The sequence below is a fragment of the Echinops telfairi genome, unplaced genomic scaffold (genome assembly GCF_000313985.2).
Source record: "Echinops telfairi isolate 266 unplaced genomic scaffold, ASM31398v2 ScPeMD7_2;HRSCAF=8, whole genome shotgun sequence".
NCBI lineage: Eukaryota > Metazoa > Chordata > Mammalia > Afrosoricida > Tenrecidae > Echinops > Echinops telfairi.
This window is the reverse complement of record NW_022103898.1, coordinates 11,336,066-11,363,579: the sequence shown is the minus strand read 5'-3', so window position 1 is coordinate 11,363,579 and position 27,514 is coordinate 11,336,066. Positions and strand designations below refer to the sequence as shown.

At 39.6% G+C, this 27,514-nt stretch overlaps 1 protein-coding gene across 2 annotated transcripts in view; it reads right to left on the bottom strand.

The window, feature by feature from the left end:
* EP300 (E1A binding protein p300) overlaps positions 1–27,103 on the bottom strand; it is a 73,869-nt gene extending 46,766 nt beyond the window's left edge. For both annotated transcript variants that reach the window (XM_045292229.1, XM_004700274.3), the window contains exons 1-2: positions 26,920–27,103; positions 8,407–9,044 (exon numbers count right to left, since the gene is read on the bottom strand). In XM_045292229.1, the coding sequence (XP_045148164.1) occupies positions 8,407–9,044; positions 26,920–27,013 (732 nt within the window). In that variant the 5' untranslated portion in view covers positions 27,014–27,103. The remainder of the gene's footprint in view (positions 1–8,406; positions 9,045–26,919) is intronic.
* Positions 27,104–27,514: the final 411 nt, after the last annotated feature.

The following is a 27,514-nucleotide window of genomic DNA, read 5'->3' as shown; positions in this document are numbered from 1 at the left end:
TGTGACTAATGGCCCTGTCCAGTAGCCTCCCCCTTGTGAGGTCACTTTAGATAAGAGCACCAGAGCAAAGCTAGGTGAAGAAATCACACGGAGCACGGCTTTCAGGAAAACCAGTGTTTAAGGTCTTAAAGACTTGTCTCAAAATAGCAGCTATGTCAGCTAATTCCACACAGAAATACACAAACATGTGTGATCCAAGGATGATAAACAATAAGATCCAAACCTGGAGAAGGGAATGTTGCCAGTACCTAAATTCTAAACAACTAGTTTACAAAACACTTTGGATAGTGAAAGCCCAAAATCAGTTTGCAAGGTATCTACATAGATTGAGTCCCTGGTGAATCCCTACTGCCCATAGACGAGGAATGTGAACAGCCCCAATATGACAGAAAGATCATTGTAAAGAAATTCTTTTTAATTGCACTTAAACTGAAATACAACACCTTTCCATTAGATCTCTTGTTGCACCCACTTTCCATTTATCCGAGATTTTAAATATTGTTTGCTTTTATTCTTAGATTGAGATCTTTCACTGTTTATATGATCACTGTGCTGGCTCCTTTTAATGTTCTGTTCTTTGTCCTTGATTAATATATTTTTCTATATAGAGAAGCCAATAAGTTTTTTAAAGACCAAGAAAAACATACAAACTCCAGAGTCCTCTCAATTAATTCCTTGTGGTTTGTGTAACCTGAGTCTCAAGACTATCTCAGGTACAGATTTGATGCATTGAATACCAATGACAGAAGAGCTGATGAGCTGTGGGGAAGACACCAAGATCATGAGACATGAAGAAAGCAAAAAGGTATTAAAAAGACAGGAAAGAAAAAGATCAGCATGAATGTCAGAAAGACTCCAAAACTTGCTCACAATACTACAGCAGTTAAGGCATGTGGAAGAAATAACTAAAAAGAGCTAAGCAGAAAAGTTCAAAGGTCAGCTTAAGACAAAATAAATTTTAACGAAATGTGGAAAAACCTAGAGTGAGGAATTCAAACAAGAACATGCTCAGCATATCTTAAACTGAAAAAATTCATGCTTCAAATTACAGTATTGAAAGACTCTAAGGGCAAAATACTGAACACAAAGCATCAAAACAAGACAGAAAAAAAAAACAGCCCCTGTACCAAGAGTTGGTAGACTAACCAATTCAATAGAAAGCATATGATCGAGAACTAATGGTAGTGAAGTTGTCCAAGCTGCACTGCAAGCTATTTGCCAAAATCAGGGCCCCAGGAATTAACAGAATACCAACGGAAACCAACAAGCTGATGAAGCGCTGCAAGCACTCAAACTACTTGACTAACTGGCTGAAAGAGACATGTATCTGTACCTTCCAAAGAAAAGTGACCCAACAGAATGTACAGATTACACACTATCATTATACCACCTGAAACTAAAATACTGCTGACGACCATTCAACAACCAGTGAGGCACTACACTGACAGGAACTGCCAGGGGTCCAGGCCAGATTCAGAAAAGGACATGGAACAGGGATGTCACTGTGGTGTCAAATGGATCTTGGTTGAAAGATGTGTTTATTGACTTGTGCTTTATTGACTATGCCAAGGCATTTGTCTGTGTGGATCATAACAATCAATAGCTTTGAGAAGAATGGGAATTCTAGGAACACCTTGTGTTCATGTGGAACTTGTAGAGATCAAGAGGCAGTTTTGCTAACAGAACACAGGAAACTGCATGGTTTAAAATCAGGGAAGGTGTGTGTCAGGGCTGTATCATCAGGACTGGAGGAAGCCTTACTAACGTAACAACCTTTGATATGCAGAAGACACAATCTAGCTTGTTGGAAGTGAGGACTTGAAGCACTTGCTGATGAAGATAAAAAACTGCAGCCTTCCTTATCGATTAGTTAGAAGAAAATGAAAAACCCCACTACTCAACCAATTGGCAACATCATGATAAATAGAGAAAAGAATGAAGCTGACAAGGAGTTTATCTTGGTTCAATCCACCATCAACTCATGAAATCTAAAGATCTCTTTAGAGTCTTAAAGAGCAAGGATGTCACTTTGAGGACTAAGGTGCACCTGATCCAAGCTAGGGTATTTTCAGTAGCTTTACACGCATGTTAAAGTTGGGCACTAAATAAGGAAAATGGAACAACAGATGCATTTGAATGATGGTGCTGGTGAAGACTACCAAAGGACTTCTAAAAGAAACCAAAAAATATGTCTTGGAAGAAGAGGTGCTCCTTAGAAGCAAGGATTTCAATATTTGTCTCAGGCACTTTGGACATACTGTATTATCAAGAGACCAGTCCTCAGAAAAGGACTGGTAAAATGGAGGGCAGGGAAAAAGAAGAGCCCTAAGAAGATGGAGTGACACAGTGGCTCCAACAATGGGCTCAAGCGTGAACAACTGTGAGGACAGTAAGCACCAGGTGGGGTTTCATTCATAGGGTCACTATGAGTTGGAACTGACTTCAAAGCATCTAACAACATTCATTAAGTTAGTAAGTAGCCTGCTGGACCCTTAAAACAATCTGAGTTTACAGCCTCCAGGCACTTTTAAAAGCAGTTTCTTTTCTACTGTTATTTATGTAGGTCCACTTGGAGACATTAGCTCTTCCTGATAACAATGAAATTTACTGTTATAATCTTAAAAAACAACACAACTCTAAGTACTTGAACAATTCAAACAGTGGTCAAGTTTATGCTCTAAATATAAAATTAGAAGTACCCCCTTCCAATTCTGTTCTCTCATTGGCTCCCAACAGAAAGTCAATTACCCACCCACTGAAAACAACAAACACTAAGGCGGGGAAATGAGAGCACTTCGGTTACTGCTCCTATAAGTGGAGTCATCCTACACTGTCTGCCAGATCCTATCCCGTCAAGGGACTATCAAATTCTACATCTTATGAACACCCCTAAAATCCTTTCCATATTTTCATGTCCATTGTCATAGTATTACTTCAATTCCCTCATCACTGCTAGTGTAGACTGTGGAACAGGTTTCCTCGTCTTTTTTTAAAATGCTTAACCATTTATTCATCAAGACTCCTTGTATAATTATATTATTTTCATTAAAATATGGCTTAAATATAGTACCATTAACAAAATATTTTTTGTTTGCTTGATACATTTTATACACTTATTCCATCTTGATAGTAAACATGAAGTTTTTGAATCAAAGAGATTTTATAATATCTTAGTGAGGTGCTCAGGCGAAGTTTTCTTTCTAATCATTTTATTGGGGGCTCGTACAATTCTTATCACAATCCATACATACATCCATGGTGTCAAGCACATTTGTACTTTTATTGCCATCATCATTCTCAAAACATGTGCTTTCTACTTGAGCCCTTGGTATCAGCTCATTTTTCCCCTCCCTTATGAACCCTTGATAATTTATAAATTATTACTATTTTATCATGTCTTACACTGTCCGACATCTCCCTTCACCCACTTTTCTGTTGTTTGTTCCCCAGGGAGGGGGTTATATGTAGACCCTTGTGATCAGTCGTCCCCCCCCCACTTTGTCCCTTACTTTCCCTTCACCCTCCTGGTATTGCCACTCTCACCACTATTCCTGAAAGGTTCATCTGTCCTGGATTCCCTGTTTCCAGTTCCTATCTGTACCAATGTACATCTTCTGGTCTAGCTGGATTTGTAGGGTAGAATTGGCATCGTGATAGTGTGGGGGTGGGGAGGGAAAGCATTTAGGAACTAGAGGAAAATTGTATGTTTCATTGTTGCTACACTGCACACTGACTGGCTTGTCTCGTCCCCACAACCCTCCTGTAAGGGGATGTCACCTCTTTTTATTCTTAAGGAAGAAGCATGATTACTACTAGGGCCCCTTCATCTTCAAAAGATCTCTTTCCAGAGGGTCTTCCTACCTCACAAGCCCATTACTAGTGAAACTGTATTTTTTTGACTTCCCAGTAAGTGCCATAAGTTTTTCCTTTGCCCTAAAACTAAGTGGAGGTACACTGCCTTTCCTTCATGACTTAGGCTAACCCATACAGATAAAAAAAAGCGCTGGGTTTGCAAAACCAACACTAGTTGACATCGACTCACAACAATTCCAAGTACAAATGTGCTGTTGCTTTTGAGGCTATTTTAATTTTCATTTGTTGTTGTGTGCTTGATGCAAGGTGACACTTCCAAGTGAGAAGTTGCAGCAGTACCACCACCATTTAAAATCCATTTTCAATGTTACTGCATCTGGGGAATCTTTCCATTCTCCTAGATCCTTACACAAAGCTATAAGGTGGCAATGTTTAAATTTGTGTCTCTTCTTTCCAGACCATGTACAAAAGGGCAAGAACCACAGTTTACCTTGCTTTGAACTCTCAGAGTTTAGACACCCTAAACCTGAACACCACAGAAAAAAAAAAATCGAATAACACAGTAAATGAAACTCAGTTCTATCAATCTTGCACATTCTTTGTACTCTCCAAATCTCTATCAATCTCTGACACTTTCATCAAAGATTTCTGTAATGAAAATGATAAAAAAGTTAAAACAGTATTTACATTTTCCAGATAGTTGTTAGAGACTCAGGGTAATTACCAAGTTGCCCAAGTCCTCCAAAGCAATGGGGAACAGACTAATAAGGTGGCTGGCACACTTGGATGGAAGCATCCAGAGTAAAAACCTTACTGATGATGCAAACTCCAGTGATTGGGATTTCCAATGAAGTGGAAACTGGCCAGTACAATTAGGGAACCAGGCAGGCCTCAAGTTCAAGCTGCTTTTGGCAGTTTCTAATGTGGCTGCAAGCGTTACGTCGTCACATGCTTTTAAAGCACTAGTTCCTTTAATATGTAAGCCCACACTGCTAGCTGGAAGGTGGGTGGTTCATACCCACCCCACAGCTCTATGGGAGAAAGATCTGGCAATCTGCTCCCATCAAGCATACAGCTTAGAAAACCTATGGTTTTATATGTAACACATGGGGTCACTATGAGTTGAAATATTGCCTGGCAGTAATTAACATAATTTCACCTAACTGATCTTTCCATCAATCAACATGCGATGAAAATTCACAATAGAATATAAAAAGCCCAATAGATATAAGCCATTTACAGAGACATTATTTGAGTAAATTAATGCTAGAACCTGCCTTGATGGCCCCTGTTAATAAGCACAGAATCTATTACTTCTGTTTATCCACATGGACCCAGTCTCACTTATAATGAGTGAATTTCAACCCATTCTGACCTGTGTGGCCTCTGTCATAAAGAAATGTTGCCACACACTGACTATGCTGATAGCTGGTCAAGCTAGCAGTAAGTTATTCTGATATTTCTGGTCACTGACCAACAAAGACTCTCAGACTTTTGCTTTTCGGTCTCCCTCAGAGTTCTGCTGCCAGAGTTAGAAAGTAAAATACAAGCACCTCCCTATGCCTTCACCACCCAAGCCTCTTCCCACATCACAAAGGATAGGGAAGGACGATATTGTCCTTCAGTTCTGCAAGGCGGTGTTTAACTAGCTATTTGATCTTGTTCTCTTCTCCACAGCTAACGCACTCCTGATGTTCAACTACCTGCCACCTACCTGGACCACAATGATACAGATTATCCACCTAAGTGGAAAATGTGATGACCAAGAGGCTACTAACAGCTATAGGCTGCAAAAACAAATATTAGCTGCCCTAGCAGTCACTACAGAATTTCAAACAGGGTCTGTAGGAGATGGCAGCTCTTCCTTTTTACAAAACTGGACATACATATAATTTAGTAATACTCAACATGGGACAACAATCTTGGCAGGACTTCAGGCATGCCAGTACCACAATAATACAAATCAATATATGTGGACATGGAGTTTGATCAAAGAATAAAAACAAAGTTAGATTGTAGTCAGGCATTCCCAACTACCTACTGGATCTTTAAAATGTCCACATTATGTATGGGTGCCCAGGAAACATGCAAGGCGCTATCTGCAGCAGTGGGTATATAATAGTACACAAGTGATCTATCAGAATTGACACCAAATCCTTTGTTATTTTTCCAATTTGTTCCCTTTATTCCTATACGATCCCCTTGATTTAGGGCTGAATCACTTACTGGGACCTGTTCCTCTTAACCTGATACACCAGACCCAAATTCATATCCATACAAATGAGAAGAGTGAGCATAAGACTCTCCTATTTACACACACAGAATGTAACATCCAAGAGGGACTCCTCCCAATCGACTCCCCCCTCCTTACACTTAATGGTCCCCTAATAAGTTGTCTTTCTTACCTACTTATCTAACCAAGACACTTCCCCCTGCACCTCCCATTCATTTTAAAAGAACTTTTGAAGTGGCATCAGGCCTCCTCCCTCCTCCAGAAAAAAAGAGGGAATTACTCTGAAGGCCAATACTCAGATGAATGAGGTTCAGGGTTTGATCACTGTAGAGTCAATTTCACCAGGCAGGAAGCATCCTCATTTTGGTTCTGAGAATGTCTGGATGCGGGCAGCACACGATAGAACTAGGGATGGGGATACAGATTTGTTTCCCTTCCCCTCAGATCCTACAATATGGCAAAGAGAAAGGCAATCATAGACTGAGATGCTCTGGAGCCACGGTGAACATTACAGAAACAGACCTGCGACAGGTCTCAGTCAAGCAATGATCCCCTATACACAAGTTACAGCAAGCAAGAAAAGTCTGTACCTGTTTTTAGCTAGCAGGTTTTAGTATCAACATATATGTAACAATAGAATCATATTATACTGCAGGGATTAGCATAGACTTATTCAATCAGAAAGAGTTCTAGTGCCAGGACCTCTAATTCTGTCTATAATCCTCATGGATCTTTATTCTTTTCACTTGTATAATAGGAATAATCTATTTATAGGGTGCTGTTATAATTAATAGGAACCCTAGTAGAGCAATGTGTTAAACACTAACAAGAAAACGGGCAGCAAAAATACCAGCTACTCCAAGGGAGAAAGATGAGGCAGTCTGTTTCTGTAAAAACTTACACAGCCTTGGAAACTCTCTGGACTTGGTTCCATATTATTCTACAGGGTTGCTATCAATCGGAATAAACTCAATGGCAGCGAGTTTGGTTTGAGTTCTCATATTGTAATCAATGGCCCTACACAAAATCCCAGTCAAGTCTAGTAAACACTTGATGACTGTGCACTGTCTTATCACACCGCCCCCCGCCCCCCCAATATACCCATCAGAAGGACAGGTTTGTCCCTTCTTCACTGCTTTGTTCTTAACCTACAAGTGGTACTTAACATTTCCCCATCTTAGTGGCTTTCATTCCAAATTTCTAAATAAACCATACTCATAATGCAACATAAAAGTGTCAGAGAAGGAAATTCTACAGAGCAGGGAGAAGAAATAAAATCCTTTCCTCCTTTATGATGTATTGAGCATTTAGTCAGTATTTTTTAATGAATAACAAACAAAAAAAATAGTTTAAGGGCTTTCATATAGCCATGTGTTCTCAGTTTCCCAAACCCTAATTCTCTCCTTTGTCTTAAATTCATCCTTGAGCTCGCTCCTACCATCAAGATTCTCAGAAACACAGAATTCCAAATGGCCACTCAAATTCAGGGAACGCGTGTTTCTGATACCATGTAAAAATCTTACCATGCCCATCTTTACAGCCCACCACTAATACCACCTTCCTGGTGAAACCATCTCTTTCATTGAATAAGTATTTACTAAGCAACTACATGCAAGGCACCCTCTACTAAAGTGTGATACCATTTTAAGAAAAAGGAATATATAGGCAAACTATAGAGAAAGGACCAAAATGTGAATTATAATTAAGCTTTAATTATTTACAAAGAGCACATTTTTAATGATTTCAAAACGCATTAGTATTTGCTGTATAAGTGGGCTTTTTAAAAAGAAAACTTTTCAAACAATAACTAAAATCTAGTTAATTGGAACACATGGAATGATCTCGTAGTAAATGAGAAGACCTTAAATTCTACCTAATAATAGAAAGAGGACCTAATAAAGCTCTTATGATAAATAAATCTCTTAAAGACGAGGGGCACCTCAATCAATGAGAACTTGAGTTTCTGGAGACTTGTGTCAAACCAGCTATTTCACAAACATATTTTTTAAAACAATCTATGAAGGTCAACTTGGGCTTGGTAGTGAGATGAAAATACTCCTGTACTTGTGCTAATAGAAATAGGAATTAGCTGGCAATGATTTGTAACAATCTATGCAGGTATAGAACATTAGCCAGTTGTCAAGTAACTATTTTACTTAAAATTGTTGTGAGGTTTCTTTAAAGGTTGTGACAACACAGTAAGTAGATCCTTGGCTTATAGTATGTGGGGAATGATCTACATGAGAAGATGAAGCTTGAACAGTTAGGAGTACAGGAACAACTGGCCTTAGGCCCTCCCACCATCACTAGAGCACTCAAAGGCATACTGGGGATACAACACAAATCAAAACCGTGCTTACCTTAAGAGGCTGGGGGCCTCTCAATCCAGCTTGTCCTCCCATCTGGGGAGAGCCCTGCTGCAGTGGCTCAGTCAGTAGGTTGCCAGCATTTCCCATTGGTGGGTTTGGGTACTGCATATTGGGTCGCCCCCGGCCTCCTCCAATTGAACCATTCATGACTTGATTAGGCATCATCCCCTGTCCATTGCCTGCAGCCAACATTCCAGGATTCATGCCAGCATTCATCCCTGTGTTCATTCCCATGGCAGGCTGATTTACTGGACTGTTCATCATACCTGTTGCAGGCTGTGTGGGACCTTGATTGGGCCCACCGGTGCCCATTCCCATATTGGGAGAAGTCAAGCCTGCTGGTGTCATTGGGCTTTTGACCATGCTATTTATCAAACCCAATCCAGGACTATTCTGTTGGGGCTGGTTGGCCATGGCTTGGCCTGGGCCACCAACTCCCATATTGAGGTTAGGGGAACTACCAGATCGCAGCAATTCTGACAGCTGTTTATGTTTAGAGGCTGCATCTTGAACCATGCCAAGACTTGTCTGAAGCTGACTAATATCACCACCATTGGTTAGTCCCAATTCTGTAGAGTTGATTAATTCATCTGGTAAGTCATGCTCCAAGTCAAATAGAGAGCCGAAATCTAAAAGCAAAGGAACAAAGAAAAAGGTTAAAGTTTGAATGAAACAAAGTAAGAAACCAATCTACATTTTGTCCTTGATGAGCAATAGTTATCATATCCACACTCCATGGAATATGACCTACATGCTAATTTATATTACTACTTTTTATGCAATATAAAAATGCACATTAGGGAGTTATACCAACACTTTTAAACACTTAAGAAACAGCACCTAAAGTAAAATCTGGGGTAAAATGATTAAATCCTACTACAACACCCATTACAAGTTTTTGAAAGTTTGTATTGTTGGTCGTGGGGGGAAAGACAGAAAATTAAACTATATAACATTCTATCCTTCCTAAGAAGAGGTTAAATTCACAAATTAAATCAAGAAAACAATTTACTGTGCTATATAAAGAACTATTACAAATAACCCACCAGTTGTAAAATCTTCCCTGAGTGCCTAAGGACCAGGTTGCCCACCACTCAACTTTGATCACACTGTCTGCCACAAGTCCTTTTTGAGTGAAGCTGCTTTCAAATGACCCACAGCCTTAACTAAAACCAGGTTAGAATACGGTAAAGAAAACAAGCTTCTAGCTCCTTCAACAACATACAAGTCCACCTACACTGTCCATAAAATTGGGTGCCAATTATAGATGAACCCAGGATTTGTCAACTCAGCATTATTGACATTTGGGCAGAAAATTCTTCATTGTGCGAAGACAGGCTATCTTGTGCATTGTAATAGGTTTAGCAGAACCAGGGTGCCTAAAATGGTAGCATGCTTATCCCAATGGTGAGACCCCAAAATGCCTCCAGGCACTGCCAAATGTCCCCTAAATGGGCAAAATGGCCCCTCCCTCACTTGAGAGCCAAGGTATTAACCCTATTATACAGATTGAGGTGCTTGAATTTTTTTCCCTGTTAGTATCTTTCACATTATAAAAAGAAACTGTGGTTACTTCAGAGCTATATATACTTAAAACCTACAACTAATTAAAAAAAAATAGTAGAGAACAACAACCAAAAAAACCCACTTTAGTAATGCTCCTCAAGTACACCTAAACTTACAATTGTTTTGAGTTGAGTATCTACACTTTCAAGCAGTTCAGACCCACCAGGCTGGCTCCGCAGGAGACACATGAGGCTGTCTACTTCCACAAAGATTTACATTTACAGTCTAGGAAATCCAGAGTAACAGTTCTAGTCTGTCCCATAGGGTTGCTGTTAAGTTGGTTTTTGTCAGTAACATGTACTATGTTGCAGGTGGCATAGCTGTAAGTTTACACATAATGTTTCCAACCCACAGAGACAAAGACTGAATCTTTGAATTAAATGGAACAAAAATCAAATCTACTGCCATTGAGTCAATCTCCTTTCTTATCATTCCTATATAAGGCTTCCCAGACTGTAAATCTTTATAGTAATAGATAGCCTCATCTCTCTCCTTCAGAGCAGCTGGTATGTTCAAAATGCTAATAATAAAAAAATCAAAATGATGAAAAACCAAAAAGGGGAGGGGTGGGGAAAAGAGGTATCTAACTTCTGAAGGTGTCTTCAGAACTGAACCCAGTTGTAAGCTGGGGCTATGTTCTTGGTTCTAGTAGAACTTAGCTCTGTGTAAATAAGCACAACTCCTGCTCTACCTGCTTGAGCTCTTTCCATCCTATTGAAGGCATTGAAATGACCTGGGTGTGTGTCACCATCCCTTCTCTTCACTCCAATAGAGTACTCACACTGTATTCTTGGAAAAGAGGTGTCTCACCAGTGCACACACCAACTGTGTCCAATGTCCAACACAGTAAGCCCTGTCGTAGTATCTGAATTGAACTGAACATGATTTGGCTGATGGTTGAGTGATCACACTTTTACAGGATTTCTTTTGAAAATTACTGTAGGTTTCTCCATTTAAAAAATGTGCATTATGAATAACATAAGTTTCATATTAAAAACACACCTATGACCCGACTACTACTCAAAGATTATTGCTTAATAAAGTTACGAATACATTTTCTTCATTATTTCAGTCTATCCATACAGTTTATAAAACTGACACATCATACTTATGTGTAATTTTTGCATTCTATTTTTTTTCCTGGTATAGCCATCATGATTATATCCTTTAGTAGAAACCATACAGGAAAAAAGATAAACCCCGTCTAGTTAGAAAAATAAAATCACACACAGAAAAACTAAGTTTAATGAGGAAATCACAAAAGAAATAGTTTTAAAAAAAAGTAATAATATAAATAGAGCATTTCCTGACTTGAGTAATATATTATGAAAATGAGGCTAAACATCAATGAGCTAAAAGAAGTCAATGTTAGAAAATCAACGATCAAAGGAAAAGCTATTAATTAAAGAGGAAAATGGTAGCAACTGAGGTGGTAAAAGCTTGTGAGCAGTTATATAAGATCAACAATTGGTCGCTCACTCGACCCCACCACCTGCCTAAACAACCAGAGTAAAGAAGAGTGAATAAAAACAGTAACTCAAAAGCAGTCAAAAGACTAAAGGAAAGACGACTCAAACCAAAGCCTCTTCTACCCTGAGACCAGAAATAGATGGTGACCCAGTTACCAAACTGACTGTATTTGGGATCACTACAGAAGGCCCTGCAGTGTGAGCAATACATAGAACATAATTTTAAAAATCAGATGTTACTGGTGTGAGAAAGACTAGTGGAATCCTCTAAGATTGTGGCCCTTAAACACCGTCCAAATCTAGAACCAAACCCACTCTCGAGGACCACCTTTTAGCAAAACAGCAGGCCGACTTATAAACAATACCTGTCACTTCAATACCACCAACCACACAGGAACCAAAAGCCGCATTCTCCCAAAAGCAAAGCTCAGGAAAACGGAGGAGACTAGAAACAGAGAAACCCAGGAAGTAAGTTGGAAAACTGCTGCTACACTGAAGGAATTACAATGCCACCAAACAAAAAATGTTGAAATACTGAATGGAAAACTAACTCGCTATATATGATTTTACCCAAACCAAAATTAAATAAATTAGAATACAGACAAAACAAAAAATTCTGAGAATATACTTACCAAATCTTAATAAAAAAGAAATTATGAAGAAAGGTAAACTATTGAGGGGTCTGGCTAGTTGTTTAAACTGTTGAATACAAAGTGGATGGTCTGACAGAGGATGTACACTGGCACAGATAGGAACTGGAAACCCAGGGAACCCAGGGCGGATGATCCCTTCAGGACCAGTGGTGTGAGTGGCGATACTGGAAGGGTAGAAGGAGAGTGGGTTGGAAAGAGGGAGCCGATTACAAGGAACTATATGTGACCTCCTCCCTGGGGGACGGACAACAGAAAAGTGGGTGAAGGGAGACATCGGATAGGGCAAGACATGACAAAATAACAATTTATAAATTATCAAGGGCTCATGAGGGAGGGGGGAGCGGGGAGGGAGGGGAAAAACGAGGACCTAATACCAGGGGCTTATGTGGAGAGGAAATGTTGTGAGAATGATGAGGGCAATGAATGTACAAATGCGCTTTACACAATTGATGTGTGTATGGATTGTGATAAGAGTTGTATGAGCCCCTAATAAAATGATTAAAAAGAAAAAGTGGATGGTCTGAAATGTAACACCCCCCCCCCACCTAATTTACAGGAAAAAGAAAAAAAATTACATAGGCTAAACATTGCAATGGCCTTTGACCAACAAATCAATGGCTTTTGTGAACAGGGGAGGATGAAAGAAAAGGGGGCTGTTATCAAACAAGAGATTCAACAATCAGTCTTATTTGGGTCTTGATTAAACAAAGCTACTTTAAAAAGACATTTGTAAAAAAGAATCAGAATAGATATACAGGCTGAGTAATATTACTATAATAATATTAAGAGGCTTAATTTTGTTGACTAGGATAATGTTAAAAATAAATCCTTTTTACTGAGAACTGTGTACCAAATAATTTCTGGTGAAATAATGTGTCTGGGATTTGCTTTAAGACACTCCCAAAACAAAGCCAAAAAAAAAGGGGGGGGGAGGTGATAAAATACTAGCCAACTTGAAACAGGACAATAGTATATGGGAGTTCTTTATGCTAGTTTCTCTATTAAAATGAAAATTAAAGAAAAGGCATCATTAATTAATCTTTCCATACAGGAATGACAAACCAAACTCTCAAGGAAAAGTCAGTGCAATCTTATATAACTACCACTAGAAAATACAAAACATCCCCCCACAAACAAAAACCAGTAATTTCAACCACAATGTCCATTACAAGAAAATAAGGCAATCTTATTCATGAGCACATTAGCAAACCAAATTAAGCAATGTCTTTAAAATATCATAAACTGGAAAAATCCCAGAAATCCTCCTAAAAAGATAGGGAGGTTCAATATTAGAAAATCTCTGGGAGAGAAAAGGGGAAGAAATGGGGAGCTGATATATAAGGGGTTCAAGTGGGAAGAAAATGCTTTGAAAATGATGGCAGCATATGTGCAAATGTGCTTGACACAATGGATGGATGGATGGATGGCTTGTGATGAGTTGTACAAGCCCCCAATAAAATGACTTAAAAAATTTTTAAATGTCTCAAATGCAAGAAAATTATTTAATAAATTTTGATGAACGATAAAAAATAAACTACCACTAAAACCAAAGCAAAACCCCTGCATCTACAGGGCAGCCTAGGTTGAAAAAAGGTTTCTTTTAAAGCCTAAAAATGTCAACAAATATGCATAATGGAATCTCTTTAACATCAGAGTAAGACAAAAATACCCATGACAACCACATCTATTCATGGTGACACTAGAATATTTCACTACGGTAATACGTGAAAATTTTCAAATAAAATAACCACAAGGGAAGAAACAATATTGTTGCCGATCTGTCAACATAGAAATTTCTAAACAAATTACTGAAAACACTGACAGTTCAGCAAGCTAACCGGATCTAAGACAAATATAAAATTAAATTGTGTCTCTGTACACCAGCAACAAATGGTTAAAAATAAAATTTAAAATACAACTTATGATAACATGAAAAATTCTAAAACTTCGAAGACTACCTAAGTAGAATAATATCCTAAATACCTGGATATGCAGGGACATTAATTCTTCAATATTAAATGATAGATTCGATGCAATGCCAATCAAATACTGAGTTACCCCAGGAGACCACAAAGATGATTCAAAAGTACACAAGCAAAAACCTAGTTTCTACCTTGTTATTATAATAAAGTACATACTTAAGGGGTTGCTTATGAGGATTAAACGAGTTAATATATGTAAAGTGCTTAGAACTATACCTGCTACATACTAAGCCAGCCTTCAGTATGGATTTACAGTCTGGGAAACCACAGGGGTAGATCTACCCCGTCCAACAGGGTCACTATGAGCTGTCACTGACTGGATGGCAGAGAGTATGGTTTATTTGGTGAGTATGATTTAAACTCAATGTAAAGAAAACAAAAATCCTCACAGCAGGACCAATAGGTAGCATCATGATAAATGGAGAAAAGATTGAAATTTTCAAAGATTTTATCTTGCTTTGATCCACAATCAATGCTCATTTGGAAGCATCAGTCAGGAGATCAAAAGATGTGTTGCATCCGGTAAATCTGCTGTACAAGACCTCTTTTAAAGTGTTGAAAAGCAAAGATGTTACAAAGATGTTACTTTGAGAACTAAGGTGAGCCTTACCAAACCATGGTATTTCTCATTGCCTCATATGCCTATGAAAATTAGAGACCGAACAAGGAAGAGAAACCAGTGCATTTGAACTACGGTGCTGGCGAATATTCAAAGTATCATGCACTACCAAAAAACCCTCAACAAATCTGTCTGTACAGCCAGAATGATCCTTAGAGACATTGTCTTACATACTTTGGACATGCTATCAGAAGAAACCAGTCCCTGAAAAAGGACATCATGCTTGTAAAGCAGTGTGATAGTGAAAAAGAAGAATGGGCTCAAACATAAGAACAATTGTGAAGATGGCACAAGACCAAGTGGTGGTTTGATTTGTGGTCCATGGGGTTGACCATTATGAGTCGAAATGGACTCAACGGCACCTAACAAGTTATATGCCCACTGTGCTACCACAGTCAATTCCAGCTCACAGTGCCCCGACAGGACAAAGTAGAACAGCTCCATAGAAATCCCAAGGCCGTAAATCTTTACAGAAGCAGACTGCCCCATCTTTCGTGGGCTTAAACTCTGCCCCATCTAGTAAATAACTGAGTACTGTATGCACTGCACCACCACTATACACAAACTATTTGTCTTCTGCAGTGGAATAACTACCACATTAAGGAACACAATGAAAAAAAAAAAGAGACACAAATGTTTTGCAATGAGAGCAACATTTTTCAGACATTGTTTTAGGCACCTCAGATGTATTATTCTCATAATTAACTCTTAACCTCAGAAGTAGCTACATCTACTATTCACCAAGAGTTAATAGAATTTTCCCATGAATTTTCTGAACCCCCCTTGCATATTATCTACACTAAATAAATACTCATGGAATGAATAGATAATACTTATTTCCAGCAACTCTATGCCATAATTACTTATATCTGATTGGATATTTATCTTTATTTAAAGTCTTTTTACTTTCTATTCCTATATAAGTTAAAAGACATACTGCATTAAGTAAATCTGTTGCACAAGACCTCTTTAGAATATTGAAAAGGATTTTACTTTGAGGACTAAGATGCGCCTGACCCAAGCCATGGGTCACATGCATCAATCATATGCATGTGAAAGTTGGATATTGAGTAAGGAAAACTGGAGAAGCATCGATGCATTTGAATTATGGTGCTGGAGAACAAATTGAAAATACCATGGATTGCTAAAAGGACAAACAGATCGGTATTGGAAGAAGTAAGGCCAGAGTGTTTCTTAGAGGCAAAGACTTTTCTTACATACGTTGGGTGTGCTGTCAGGAGAGACCAGTCCCTAGAGAAGGACATCTGCTTTTAGTAAAGTGAAAGGGCAGCGAAAAAGAGGAAGGCCCTCAATGCGATGGACCGACCGTAGCTGCTGCATTACATCAACGGTTCAGACACAGGAACAAGTGTGAAGGTGGCACAGGACCGTGCAGTGTTTCGTTCTGTTGTGCATGGGGTTGCTATGGGTTGGAGCCAACTCAATGGCACCTAACGGCAACAACTTAAAAGACGTTAAAAAGTAATATCCACCGGACCCCTGATCAAACAGACAGATATTACTATCAAACTGTCAAGGTAAGATCCCTTTTATTACTTGTAAACCATTGGGACTGTGCCTCAAGTTCTTCAACTCTTACTTATAATCTCCAAAAGCCATCAGCCATCACTGGTATTGAACTCAGTAATGTTCATGGAGTCTACAGGCTTGCACTGAACCCCAAATTGTAATTTATCTCTTCTGTCAAAAGGCAGTAAACTTATTCTACATAGGATTCTCTTAAGAGCTGAGAAGGTTTATAAAACCACTCTTGATTTTAAAGCACTTCCATTCATTTAAAGTTGTATACCAAATTGAACAGATTTAAGACTCATCCAGTTCAGTAGTTCCCAACCTGAAGGTAGATACACATGAGAAGCAGAATACACATTCATGATACACATCTTCCTCAGGTCTTGACATCTTACCGCCCCTTCTTAGGGAGCACCTAAATTTTAAAATTACTGATTCACTCACTCGTCTTATACAGCAACTGAAGCTAACATCAACTGCCCAAAGATTTAATAACAAGAACAGAAAACAAATGTCCCCAAGATAATACGACATGATTGTATATGGAATCTACCCCAACCCCCTGGATCCTAACCCAGTGCTTTCTTTATGAGGAACCTACAAAACCCCCTGCTTAGCCATTGTACTGAACATTGTAAGAAACGTTTTTAAACAAAGAACTTGTAGCAACGCGAATGAAAATTCTGGATTAAGAAAAATCATCCAAACTCTTAGTCAATTCTATACTGCCAGAGTGCTAACGCTAAAAAATCGACTAGGTAGACTTCATTTTAACCATTCAATTTCCATTCCTTCCCTATTAAGTTATTTCTGCAAGGGCTTCTTAGAAAAGTAATCCTGCTAGCAAGTTCACAAACAGTGAATTGAAATGCATATTGCAAAAAGGGCAACTAAAACATGAGACTATGATTTTAGCCAGTTTACTGTAAATAGTAAATGAAAGCTGGTGGCCAAAAGTTAGTTGAAAGGCAGATACAGGGAAATTAAAAAATTTAAGTCCCATAATTACTACAAATCCGTGGTTTTAACACTGGCACACCCTCAACTTTATACCTTTTCAAGGAGAAAAGAGTGGGTGGTGTGTGTGCGTGCATGTGCGCGCATGCATCCATTCATCCAAATCACCTCCTTCTCAGGCTTCCATCTTAACTTGCATAAAAATCAGACCAGATCAACTCAAAAAACACAAGAAGCTATCTAGAAGGCGGTGCAACAAAATTTTAGATTTTATTCTGGAGAGAAAGCTGATCTACTGTAGGACTTTATGGATTACAATATGAACAAATTAGCACTTATTGGCCCTGGTTGAGTAACTATACTTTGTCTTAAAGGGTTATTAGGATATAGGAAATGGAATTAACTTGAGAACAAATGAGTAATTTCAGTGAAGCCATTAAGGTAAAATGTAGATTGCAATGGACTGAGAGGAAAGTAGAAGAAAGTGTTTTCCAGATCAAGGATGTGCACATAATTTTTAATTTGCTTACATTTATTTCCCCCTTCCTCTATTAGGAACTAAAAAAAACCCTGAAATTTACCTTTGAAGTATTCTATGGCAAATATTACAATGTTTTTTGGGGGTGCTTTTTGTGATGTTCACAAATGACCATTGAAATGCATGAACTCACACCCTACCCTCCAGGAAGACATTTCTCCTCAGTTTCTAATAAACAAATCTGCATCAGTTCACTTCTACCAAGCAAAACGCCAAGTTGCCAGATAACAAAATTATAATGAGCATATGTAAAATGTTTCTCCACAACATACTTTCATTGTTACATCCTGATTCTTTTAGGTTATCCTTCAAGTCTTCTACATTACTTGAGGTCCTTAAAGCATACTTAACCATGTAATACCTTACAATATGCACACTCCACTTACCTAACCGTCCTAAAAGCCAAAATATCAAGATAATTCTATGATAATGAGAAATTAAGCAAATAAGACCCACCATGGTCCCAAAATCAAGATCTACTGCTAGTTACAAATTTTCACTTAGAAGTCTCAAAAATTATTTGTTGACTAGGCAGGCTCATTTTTGTACTTTAGATAAGCTGAAGTCAAATTCACATTATACTCAAACTGTGGTCATTAAACAAAATATCTACACCAATTTGGAGTATTTTAAAACTAGTCCCTTCTCAGGTATCTCAGGTAGAACACAAAATATACCCACTGCTTCCCCCTTCAGCTAATTTATTGTGCGTGGCCTTAACATGCCTTTAAAAGAATGGGTATATCCAGATCTCAAAACCGTTATTTCTTTCGCCCAACCCTGTGGTAACATCAAAGGATACGTTGGAGCTCAACAAGTGTGGCCAGAATGAACAGGATGTGTAAATAACTTAAAGATGGACAGAAAGCTCCACAATTGAAAGAAACTCAATAGGGGACACAGAGGGAGTGAGGTCCAGGTTGACTGACAGCGGTCTGAACACCCAGAGCCCTAGTCCAGGTTAGGAAAAGGAAAAAAGATGATGATGAAAGAGATACCGACGTTACTTTAGCAGTATATTTAAACTTTGAAACTGATACCACCACAAAGTTCTGTTCTTATTAGTTTGGGGGATGCTCTTACTCTTTCAGCTGTTGGGGTGCTTAAAAAGTATAGAATTTTAAAACATTGCAACTTCTAAACCAGCAGTTCTCAACCTGTGGGTTGCAACCCCTTTGGGTGAGGAGGGGATATCAAAGGACCCTTTCACAGGGGTCGCGTCGCCTAAGATCATTGGAAAACACATAAATATTTCACAATATATAATTACATATTGTGATTAATCACTATGCTTTATGTTCAATTTGTGACAATGAAAATACATCCTGCATATCAGATACTTACATTACAATTCATAACAGTTGCAAAATTACAGTTATGAAGTAGCAATAATGTTATGGTTGGGGGTCACCACAACATAAGGAACTGTATTAAAGGTTCACGGCATTAGGAAGGTTAAGAACCACTGCTCTAAACAAAGGCAATTGTGCAAATGAATTGTGCTTACCAGATTAAAACACTTTCCTAACCTCCATTCAAGTGTTTTATTTCAAAAATAGCATCTCAACTGTGTAGATGGAGCAAAAATTACCCTATAATCATGGAAAACTCCGCTTATTGAACGGAGAAAGATAGACAAACAAATGAAATATCCATACTGGTAAGACAGACAGTCTTACAGTTTCCTAAAGCATTCAGAAACAACCTATGCATTTTATATAAATTTTGGTCAAAGATGATAACGTATGTTACGCAAGATCAAAAGCTATGGAGGTTGGCAGCTGTTGAATTGTGAAGGCCGAGATCCACAGGGTAAAAGGGTAAGTAGATTTTAAAATATGTACTCTTAACTTTACCTACAATTACAAGTCAAAATGTGTCCTGGTACTTTGGGAATAGATTGGCTTGAAGTTTATTCTTAAAACTGAACATATCTAAGTTACGGGCTCCAAATTAAGAGATAAGAGTGTCATACCAGATCAAGAATGTGAGACCTGGAGCCTGCTAGAAGCTTTACATTGACTATCTGTTCTTTGCCAAGATGAATACATTTACGTATGTAAAATCTTACCTTAAGCATCAATTCAATGACAAATAACATGACTAATGAATCTGAACTGCATGCAACTCAACTAACCATCACTGAACACGTCTTGATTTAGGGCAGCAGTAATAATCTTATGAACAGCTGTACAGTAAGGCTGGGACTCATTTGCTTGACTAGGATTTATCCTTGGAGATGGCATCAAAGCATCCCGTGAGGAAAAAGAAAAAACTCCAAAAAAATTGCAACCCTCCAAATAATAGGGCGTGTGAATGGTTTCCAAGTTGCTATCTGTTGTATTTTCTGCACTTATGATAATTCATGTCCAAAAGTTAGGTCTTACTTCTTAGGTGAATGATAACCTCATTCCAAATGAGAGAAATGATGCATTCCAGTCTTCCATCACTAGGTGATTTCTCTGCTATTGATTCTAGAGTCTCACCAAAATTAATTTACCTCTATTCATGACACTCTCTTCCAAAAACCTTTATCCTGACAAAATATCAAATTCTACAGCATGATATTTACATCTTTCCATAATAGGGCTCCAACAGCCTTTCCTACCTGTGTCCTATGTAAACTGCCACCACACTGCCTAGGCTCCAGCCACATCAGACAACTACTTAAATTTATTCTACCTGGAATGCTCTCAACCTTTCCTAGTTCTAAGAAAAAGTAAATTACCTTTAGAGCACCATTGAAACACACATTTTCTCAGTGATGTTTCCCCCAGCTCTCCACACTCACCTGGTCAGAGATGATCCCTACCTTCTGCCTTTAGCCGGAACATTTTCTCAAACTCACAAGTACATCTTTTCTTTTTAAATTATGGTAAACAAAACATTTGCCATTCTAACAATTCATGTATGTACAATTCAGTGACATTGATTACATTCAATCAACATGTCTTTCAACCATTATCCATTTCCAGATTTCTCATTATCCATTTCCACTCCTAGCATATAAGCTCAGTGTCCCCTATACAATGAGCCTTCTCCAGTCTCCTCTCTATCATGCCTGCCTGGGTCAACACAAGGGTATGCACCAGCACTTCATTTCTCTTTATGGGTGAGTGATATTGCACTGTGTGCATGTACTGCATTTTGTCTATCCATTCAACTGTTGACAGACATGCTGGTTCCCCCTTTTGGCTATCATGAATAGTGCTGCAATGAACAATGGTGTATAAGCAGAGGCTTTGGGAGCAGAAATGGCATCTTGATTCATCTTTATAGTCCAGGTACCTAACCCTTGGTTGGGTATTTGTTTGCTGAATAAGAGAGTAAAAGGTACACTAAATGAAAGCAGTGATTACTTAATTCAGGAGACCTATACGACCTTAAAACATCTTTAAAAGGTCTCCAGACTTTTCCTGCTCCCTTCCAAACTATTCTTTACTTTCATTGTTCAACTGAAGTACAACGCTGCACCATCCATTTAACACCTAAAACGGAAAGTCTAAACTCCTATAACCATTGCTAAGTCCTGCAGGAATGGCCCCTTGCTCACCTCTAGTTGTCTTTATCATCCACCCCCCCAACCCCGTCTTCTGAAACTAACAGGCTCCCTGAGTAGGCCACACACTATGGTTCACTTTTAACCGCCTTAGCCTTCAGCTCTCAAGACCAGATTCCTATTCTTCAAGCCAGGCTTCAGGGCTTAACTATTAGGCTAGGTCCCCCTGGACACTGATTGTATTGCCCAATTATAATGCTGGTCACATCAGACTTGTTGAATGCTGATTTTTCTCCCCTTGTCTATAAACTTCATGGAAGAAGTCACCAAGTCTGTTTGGATTGGGAGAGCATTTCTGTACTGAAGACTAGTGCTTAGACTACAGAAAACATTGGCCCAATACAGGGCAACCACTAGTTTCCCAACCCCTTTTTAAGCCAGTGTTTTTCAAACTGTGGATCATAAGCCAGAGGTGGGTCACAAAAATCAATACACGGAGTCACAATGAGCACTTAAAGTGCAATAAAAACCCTGAAGAGTGCACACCAGTCTTCAGGAGAAGTGTGGGCTTGTGCGGAGAGTCCTGACTTGGGTGTGGTCAAAGCTTTCACAGGTATTGTACTATTCCATTTTTCTTCTTCATCCTTGATAAGAAGGCCCTTTTGCTAGCCAGGTAAGCAATAAAAAGAGCACAGAACCACACAATTCTTTAGCACAAACCTATTCCTTCGCTTTTGAACATCTCCAAGAGAACAATTTGCTTTCTGAATTCTCGTGCCTTATATATTTTTTTATTTTACTTACTTACACATGTACAAGACACCGAAAGTGTGTCATTACAGACAAGGGTGCTTCAATTTTCGTGGGATAATGGAATTTTCCCACAAACTTTTTTGCCCACGTGCAGCATTTTTATCCTATCTTAGTCTCTGCTCTCGTGTCCTTTTATGCCACCTACCCCCACCAAACTTCAGATATACAGGCAACTCTGCATCAGGAGTTTCCAGTAAGACTTTACTCTCTCAGCTTTGTGCACTTGGTTTTCTCTTTATTCTAGCCAAAAAAGAACCCAGAAAAAACCACAGCCATGTTCCTTCTAGGATTTATCAATAAGGGTCACAAGAGTTAGTCCTCAATGAACACATAAAGGCAGCAGTGAGTACTAGCCTAAGCATTTTATAAAGAAAATTCTCATTAGATTCTTGCCATAATCCTATAAGGGAGGTATACAGGCAAGGAAATGGAGTCAGAGAGAGTAAGAATTTGGACCCAGGTTCACAGTTAGGTCTGGGATCTAACCTCTAGCTTGACTACAAAATGCATTCTCTGAAGCACTGCTTTTTCACAGCTGTTTCTACTTTACTTTTTCTCTTATACTACCTAAACTACACATTCTTAATTACCAACCCCCCTTTGGGGGTAAGGGGGAAAGGGGCATTAAAAACATAAAGAAAAAAAAAATCTACCACTTAAAATTATATCCAAATTGCTCCAGAGAATAATTACTATTCTTTTTACACCTTTTAAAAATATTAGAATTGAGCAATTTCAAAGGACTAAAAACCCATTACCACATTAAAAAAAACTCACCTGCTATAGTCAATGTTAAAATTTGTTTTTACAATTGGCTTAACATACACTTCACCTGATCACTAAAGTTCCCAACACTGAAAAAATTCAATTTCAAAAAATTCTCAGAAGAATCTAAAATTTGGACATACACATATGTTGTATATTTTCATTACTTGTTGGGTATATGAATTGGCAGAACAACTTCTGAATCATTTTTATAAATACATCGGAAGTAGTATTTTACACTCCCACTTATATCTGCAACATTCTTCCCACTCTCCTTTCCTATTTACCACTTAATGCCTTACAAACACTTTTATTTTCAACTCATTTCATTTTGCCTCCCCTTCTTGTCCTGTAAGCTAGAGAAGGCAGACAAGCAAAGTAAAACTGAGAGACCATGCCAAATGACCAGTCAATGGACATGACCACACATTCCTTGCCTCTGCAAAAGATGAACTCCAGCTAAGGGACACCCCTACTGTGATATCTGTAAGATTTACAACTTAGTAAATAAACAAAGTACATTTTCTCTCATAATCAACTACAAATCATTCTCAAGAAGCCCTATAAATGAACGTGCAAGAACATGCAATGGCCCAAAGATATTCAAGGGACTCAGTAATACGCTTTGCAATTTAATGCTCAAGTCCAGTACACTGAACCAAGAAGCCACATCTCAAAGACTCCACGATCAGAACCAATGTAATCAGCCACACTTCAGACTTTAAAGGTAGTAAAGCCTGGTAGCACAGTGGGCTACAAGTGGAAATTGACTCGGTGGCAGTCAGTTTGGTTTTTTACCTACAGCACAGGTTTCACACCAAAATGTTCTCCTTAGGCTGCTAGACAACTAGCATACACTGGTATTTTGAGAAAGTAAAACACTGAAAAACCCCTGTCATTTTTCTACTATGTACATTAATCTAGTTGTCCACCAGGCACACAAAATAATATACAGGACCATTATATATTCTGCTTTGTGCCTTTGAGATGAAAACCAAAAACTGGCATAAAACCAAGCCAGTAAATTCGGACACATCATAGATCCTAACACTTAACACATCTTTCTAGAGTCTGTTCTGTAAGTGCCTATTGCATGAAATATTTACAAGCAAAGACAGAACATGTCCACTAAGCAATTAAGGTTATAACATGTTATCCTTATTATTTCTATCACACAGGTTATTAAAAATAGGATAATGCAGGATTTACCTGTTTCAATCTCTTCTGGTCAAGTTTTTTACAAAATAGCTTTTATGATATTCGGAGTGGAGAAGTTAATTCTTTTAACAAATGATTTGCTTTGACTTAGCCATACCATATGAAATAAAATGGACATATTCAAATAGGAACATATAGGTGCAAAAGCCAACAAGTAGCGCCCCATCCCCTTATCCCAAATCATAAAACCAGAACTCAAATTCTTTGAGCCAGCCTGGAAATGTCTTTAATAAAAACCTTTGGAGTATTAAATATTATTTTAATTCTGCATCAGTACCTAATGAAGAGCTTAGAAATTCAGAAAACGGGAATTAAGCCTGTTTTTGTTTTGCAACCATTCAACCTGTCTTCCACTTTTTCTTTCCTATAAAGCTGGCATGCTCCACATTTAAGAGGTACGCATACATTCACTACAAAAATTGCAAGCTTCAAACATTAAAAAAAGTTTCTGGAGAGCAGAACTGTTGTCTTATTTGAACTACTTTTAGATAAAAACCATACCTGGTTCCAAAGCAACATCTTTTACACTTATAAAGAAAACTCAAGCGAAAACTCAAATTCCAGTTAAAGGTTTTAAAAGTTTGAAATTTACAGTTTTAAAAAGTGAGGTACCTTCAAACATTGCCTACAACTTTTATGCAAGACTACTGGAAGCCAAAAAAAAAGTGCCATCATGCCCTACTTGAAGTAAATTTACAGATAACAGTATTTTCTTTAGATTCACAGCATCCTCAACAAAAACTCCAGATTGCGTAGCCAGGGTTAAAATTTGTATCCCAAAGAATTCCTGGAATAGAATCTGAGAACAGAGAGGAATGTGGAAGGGGGGAAGAATCGTATCCACTATGAAATTTAGAAGTAATGTTAAAATAGACTGTTAGGATTGAAAGTATCTGAAAAAAGGTTTATTTTTATTATTAAAATCTTATATATATGTATATATACATACATATATAAAACTTTTAAAAAGCCATTTGATACACTCTGGACTCCTTCATAATATTCCAAGAGTGTGTGTTAGCCAGGTGAGACACTACGAGAACGAGCTAGACCCGGCCATAGCCAGCATGCAGGGCTACACCTGGGCAGAACATCAGAACACACCCATGTGTGCAAGCCAACTGGACGCAGACCCCATCACCACATCATACACAAACGCCAGAGCAAAGTCACTCAAGAGACAACCCAGAAGTAATCTACACCTGAAAACACATCTGTGGGGGTCTGCAAAATTTTCCAGAATGGCACTTTAGTAAGTGCAAAGAAATGCAATATTCAGTGTGTACATGTGTAAATTCTGAAAAACAAAACAGCATTAAAAAAAATCCCCAAAGACTACAGAAACTTCCAGGCAGAAGAGGATCAAAGTTCACACATAACCTATGTCACAAGCCATAGGTAAAGTATGATTTCTACTAAAAATAATTTTTTCTTAAAATTTCAAGCTGTCAATTCATAACCTTTCCTCCAAAGAACAAAGACATTCAAAACATTTGCCATTTTCCTCACATTTTTGCCCTCTGAAACGCAGCCTCCTCCAAAACCTGCTGGAAAAGTTGTGCACAAACTCCAAGGGTACATTTAACTCCATTATGCACTCTCACTGGCAGATGGAGGGATGACGTTGAGCCTGTTCTGGGGAGTTTTTAAAAGAGATGCTCTGTAGTAAGGGGAACATCGTGGGGACTGTCAGATGGCCAGCCATTCTTCCTTTTCATTATCCTGGCATCTCAAACAACTACAACAGGGAGGTGGGTGGCCACCAGAGCACCACTAAAGAGCTGTGAGAAGGGAAAGGGGGAACCAGGGACCGAGTCTCCGGCATTTCTCCTTACAAAAGGGCCTGCCCACAACTGAACGAAGTACAGAATTGGAGGGTTTTCAAACAAAAATCCACGATCTCCAAATATGCTTAAATGCTAACAAGAATAAAACAAACAAAAACTCCAAAAAACCAAGGCTGCTTTCATCCCAACACGTACACACACACACACATTTTAAAACTTTTCTACAATCCCTTCATGCTGCAGTTGGGGCTTCTCCCAACTTCTATCCTCAATTTCCAAATACCCGCCACGGAACCACGTACTGATTTTTTTTCCCCTGCCCACCCTACAACTACCAAACAAAAAGATAATACAAACTGTACAAAACCTCCGTCCCTCCCCACCTGGAATCCCAGGGTTTCAGGCATTTTCGTCTCGCAGCAAAGACCTGGGAGACGTAAAATGAACTGCGCTCCATATTGATTCTTAAAGCAAATAAAAAATTTTTAAAAGGAGAGGGGATGGTGGAGGGGGTAAAAAACAAAAACCCGCCACCACCTAAGAAGGGTAAGAAAGATCAAATTTGAACAGCCTTCACGTGTAAACCGAAATCCTGGCTCGCACTCACAGCATTAAAAAGAAATGAAAGCACGATTTTTAAAATAAATAAATAAATAACGCCCTAAACCCTCCGCAGGGTATCTTTGTGCAAGAGAGGCGGTAAGAGTGGAAAGTAGGGGGAAGAAACACTGGCGACTCCTCCTTTAGGACCAACCCTCCCCCCCCCTCGCCCCCTCCCCCCCCAAAATGAAAACTCACAGCGCAGAAAAGGCCCTGGCAGACCCCGGGCCTGGCCTGCGTTTCCCCCAAATTAAACGGCCTGGCCGCCACAATAAAGGCCATGTCTCCCCGGCAGCCACTTCCGAGCCCTAATTCCAGAACACACAGCGAGGTGACAGTGTTGAAACGCAGGGCTCGGGAGGCCGAGAAAATGGTAGGGCTCCGGCGGCAGCTCATTCAGACACCCCGCGAAGGCAGGCATTCGAGGGAGCAGTGAGTGGGGGAGCCCCGGGGAGAGAAAGGGAGCCAACATGGAAGGAGGAAGGTGCGCGGGGCCGGGACTAACCTGTGCCGTCGCTGGCCGACGCCGAGAGGGCCGGGGACGAGAGTTTAGGCCGCTTCGCTGAAGGCGGCCCGGGTTCCACCACATTCTCGGCCATTTTTAATTCTTTCGAAGCGACGGGCGAGGAAAAGGTGAAGTCTCGGGCGATCTCCTCTTCGGCCCCGGGCCCCCGCCCTGCTCCCTGGGGTGGGCTTGGGGGCCTGGGCCGGCAGCCGAGGGGGTGGGGGCGGGGGGAGTTCCTTTTTCGCGTCGCCGGGTCGCGGCGACTGGAAAGGGAGGTGGACTCGACCGAAAAGGTAGGGCCTGGCCCAGCCCGGAGGAGGGCGCAGCGCACGAAGCCGCCGAGCGCGTCCGCCGCGACGAGTTCCCGAGAACTCGGGCTCTAGAGGCGCAGTCCTCGGCCCGCCGCGGCCGGCCCTTGCCCAGCCGAGGTCTCTCGGAGCGCCACCGCCGCCATCAGCCTCTTCCTCCTCGGCGCTGTCCTCCTCCTTCTCATCGCCACAAGGAGGCGGGGGCGAAAGGGGGGGAGAGGAGGAGGCGACGAGAGACACTCACCTCCTCCCGGTGCCCCCTCCCGGGCCTGCGCCCCCACCCTGCG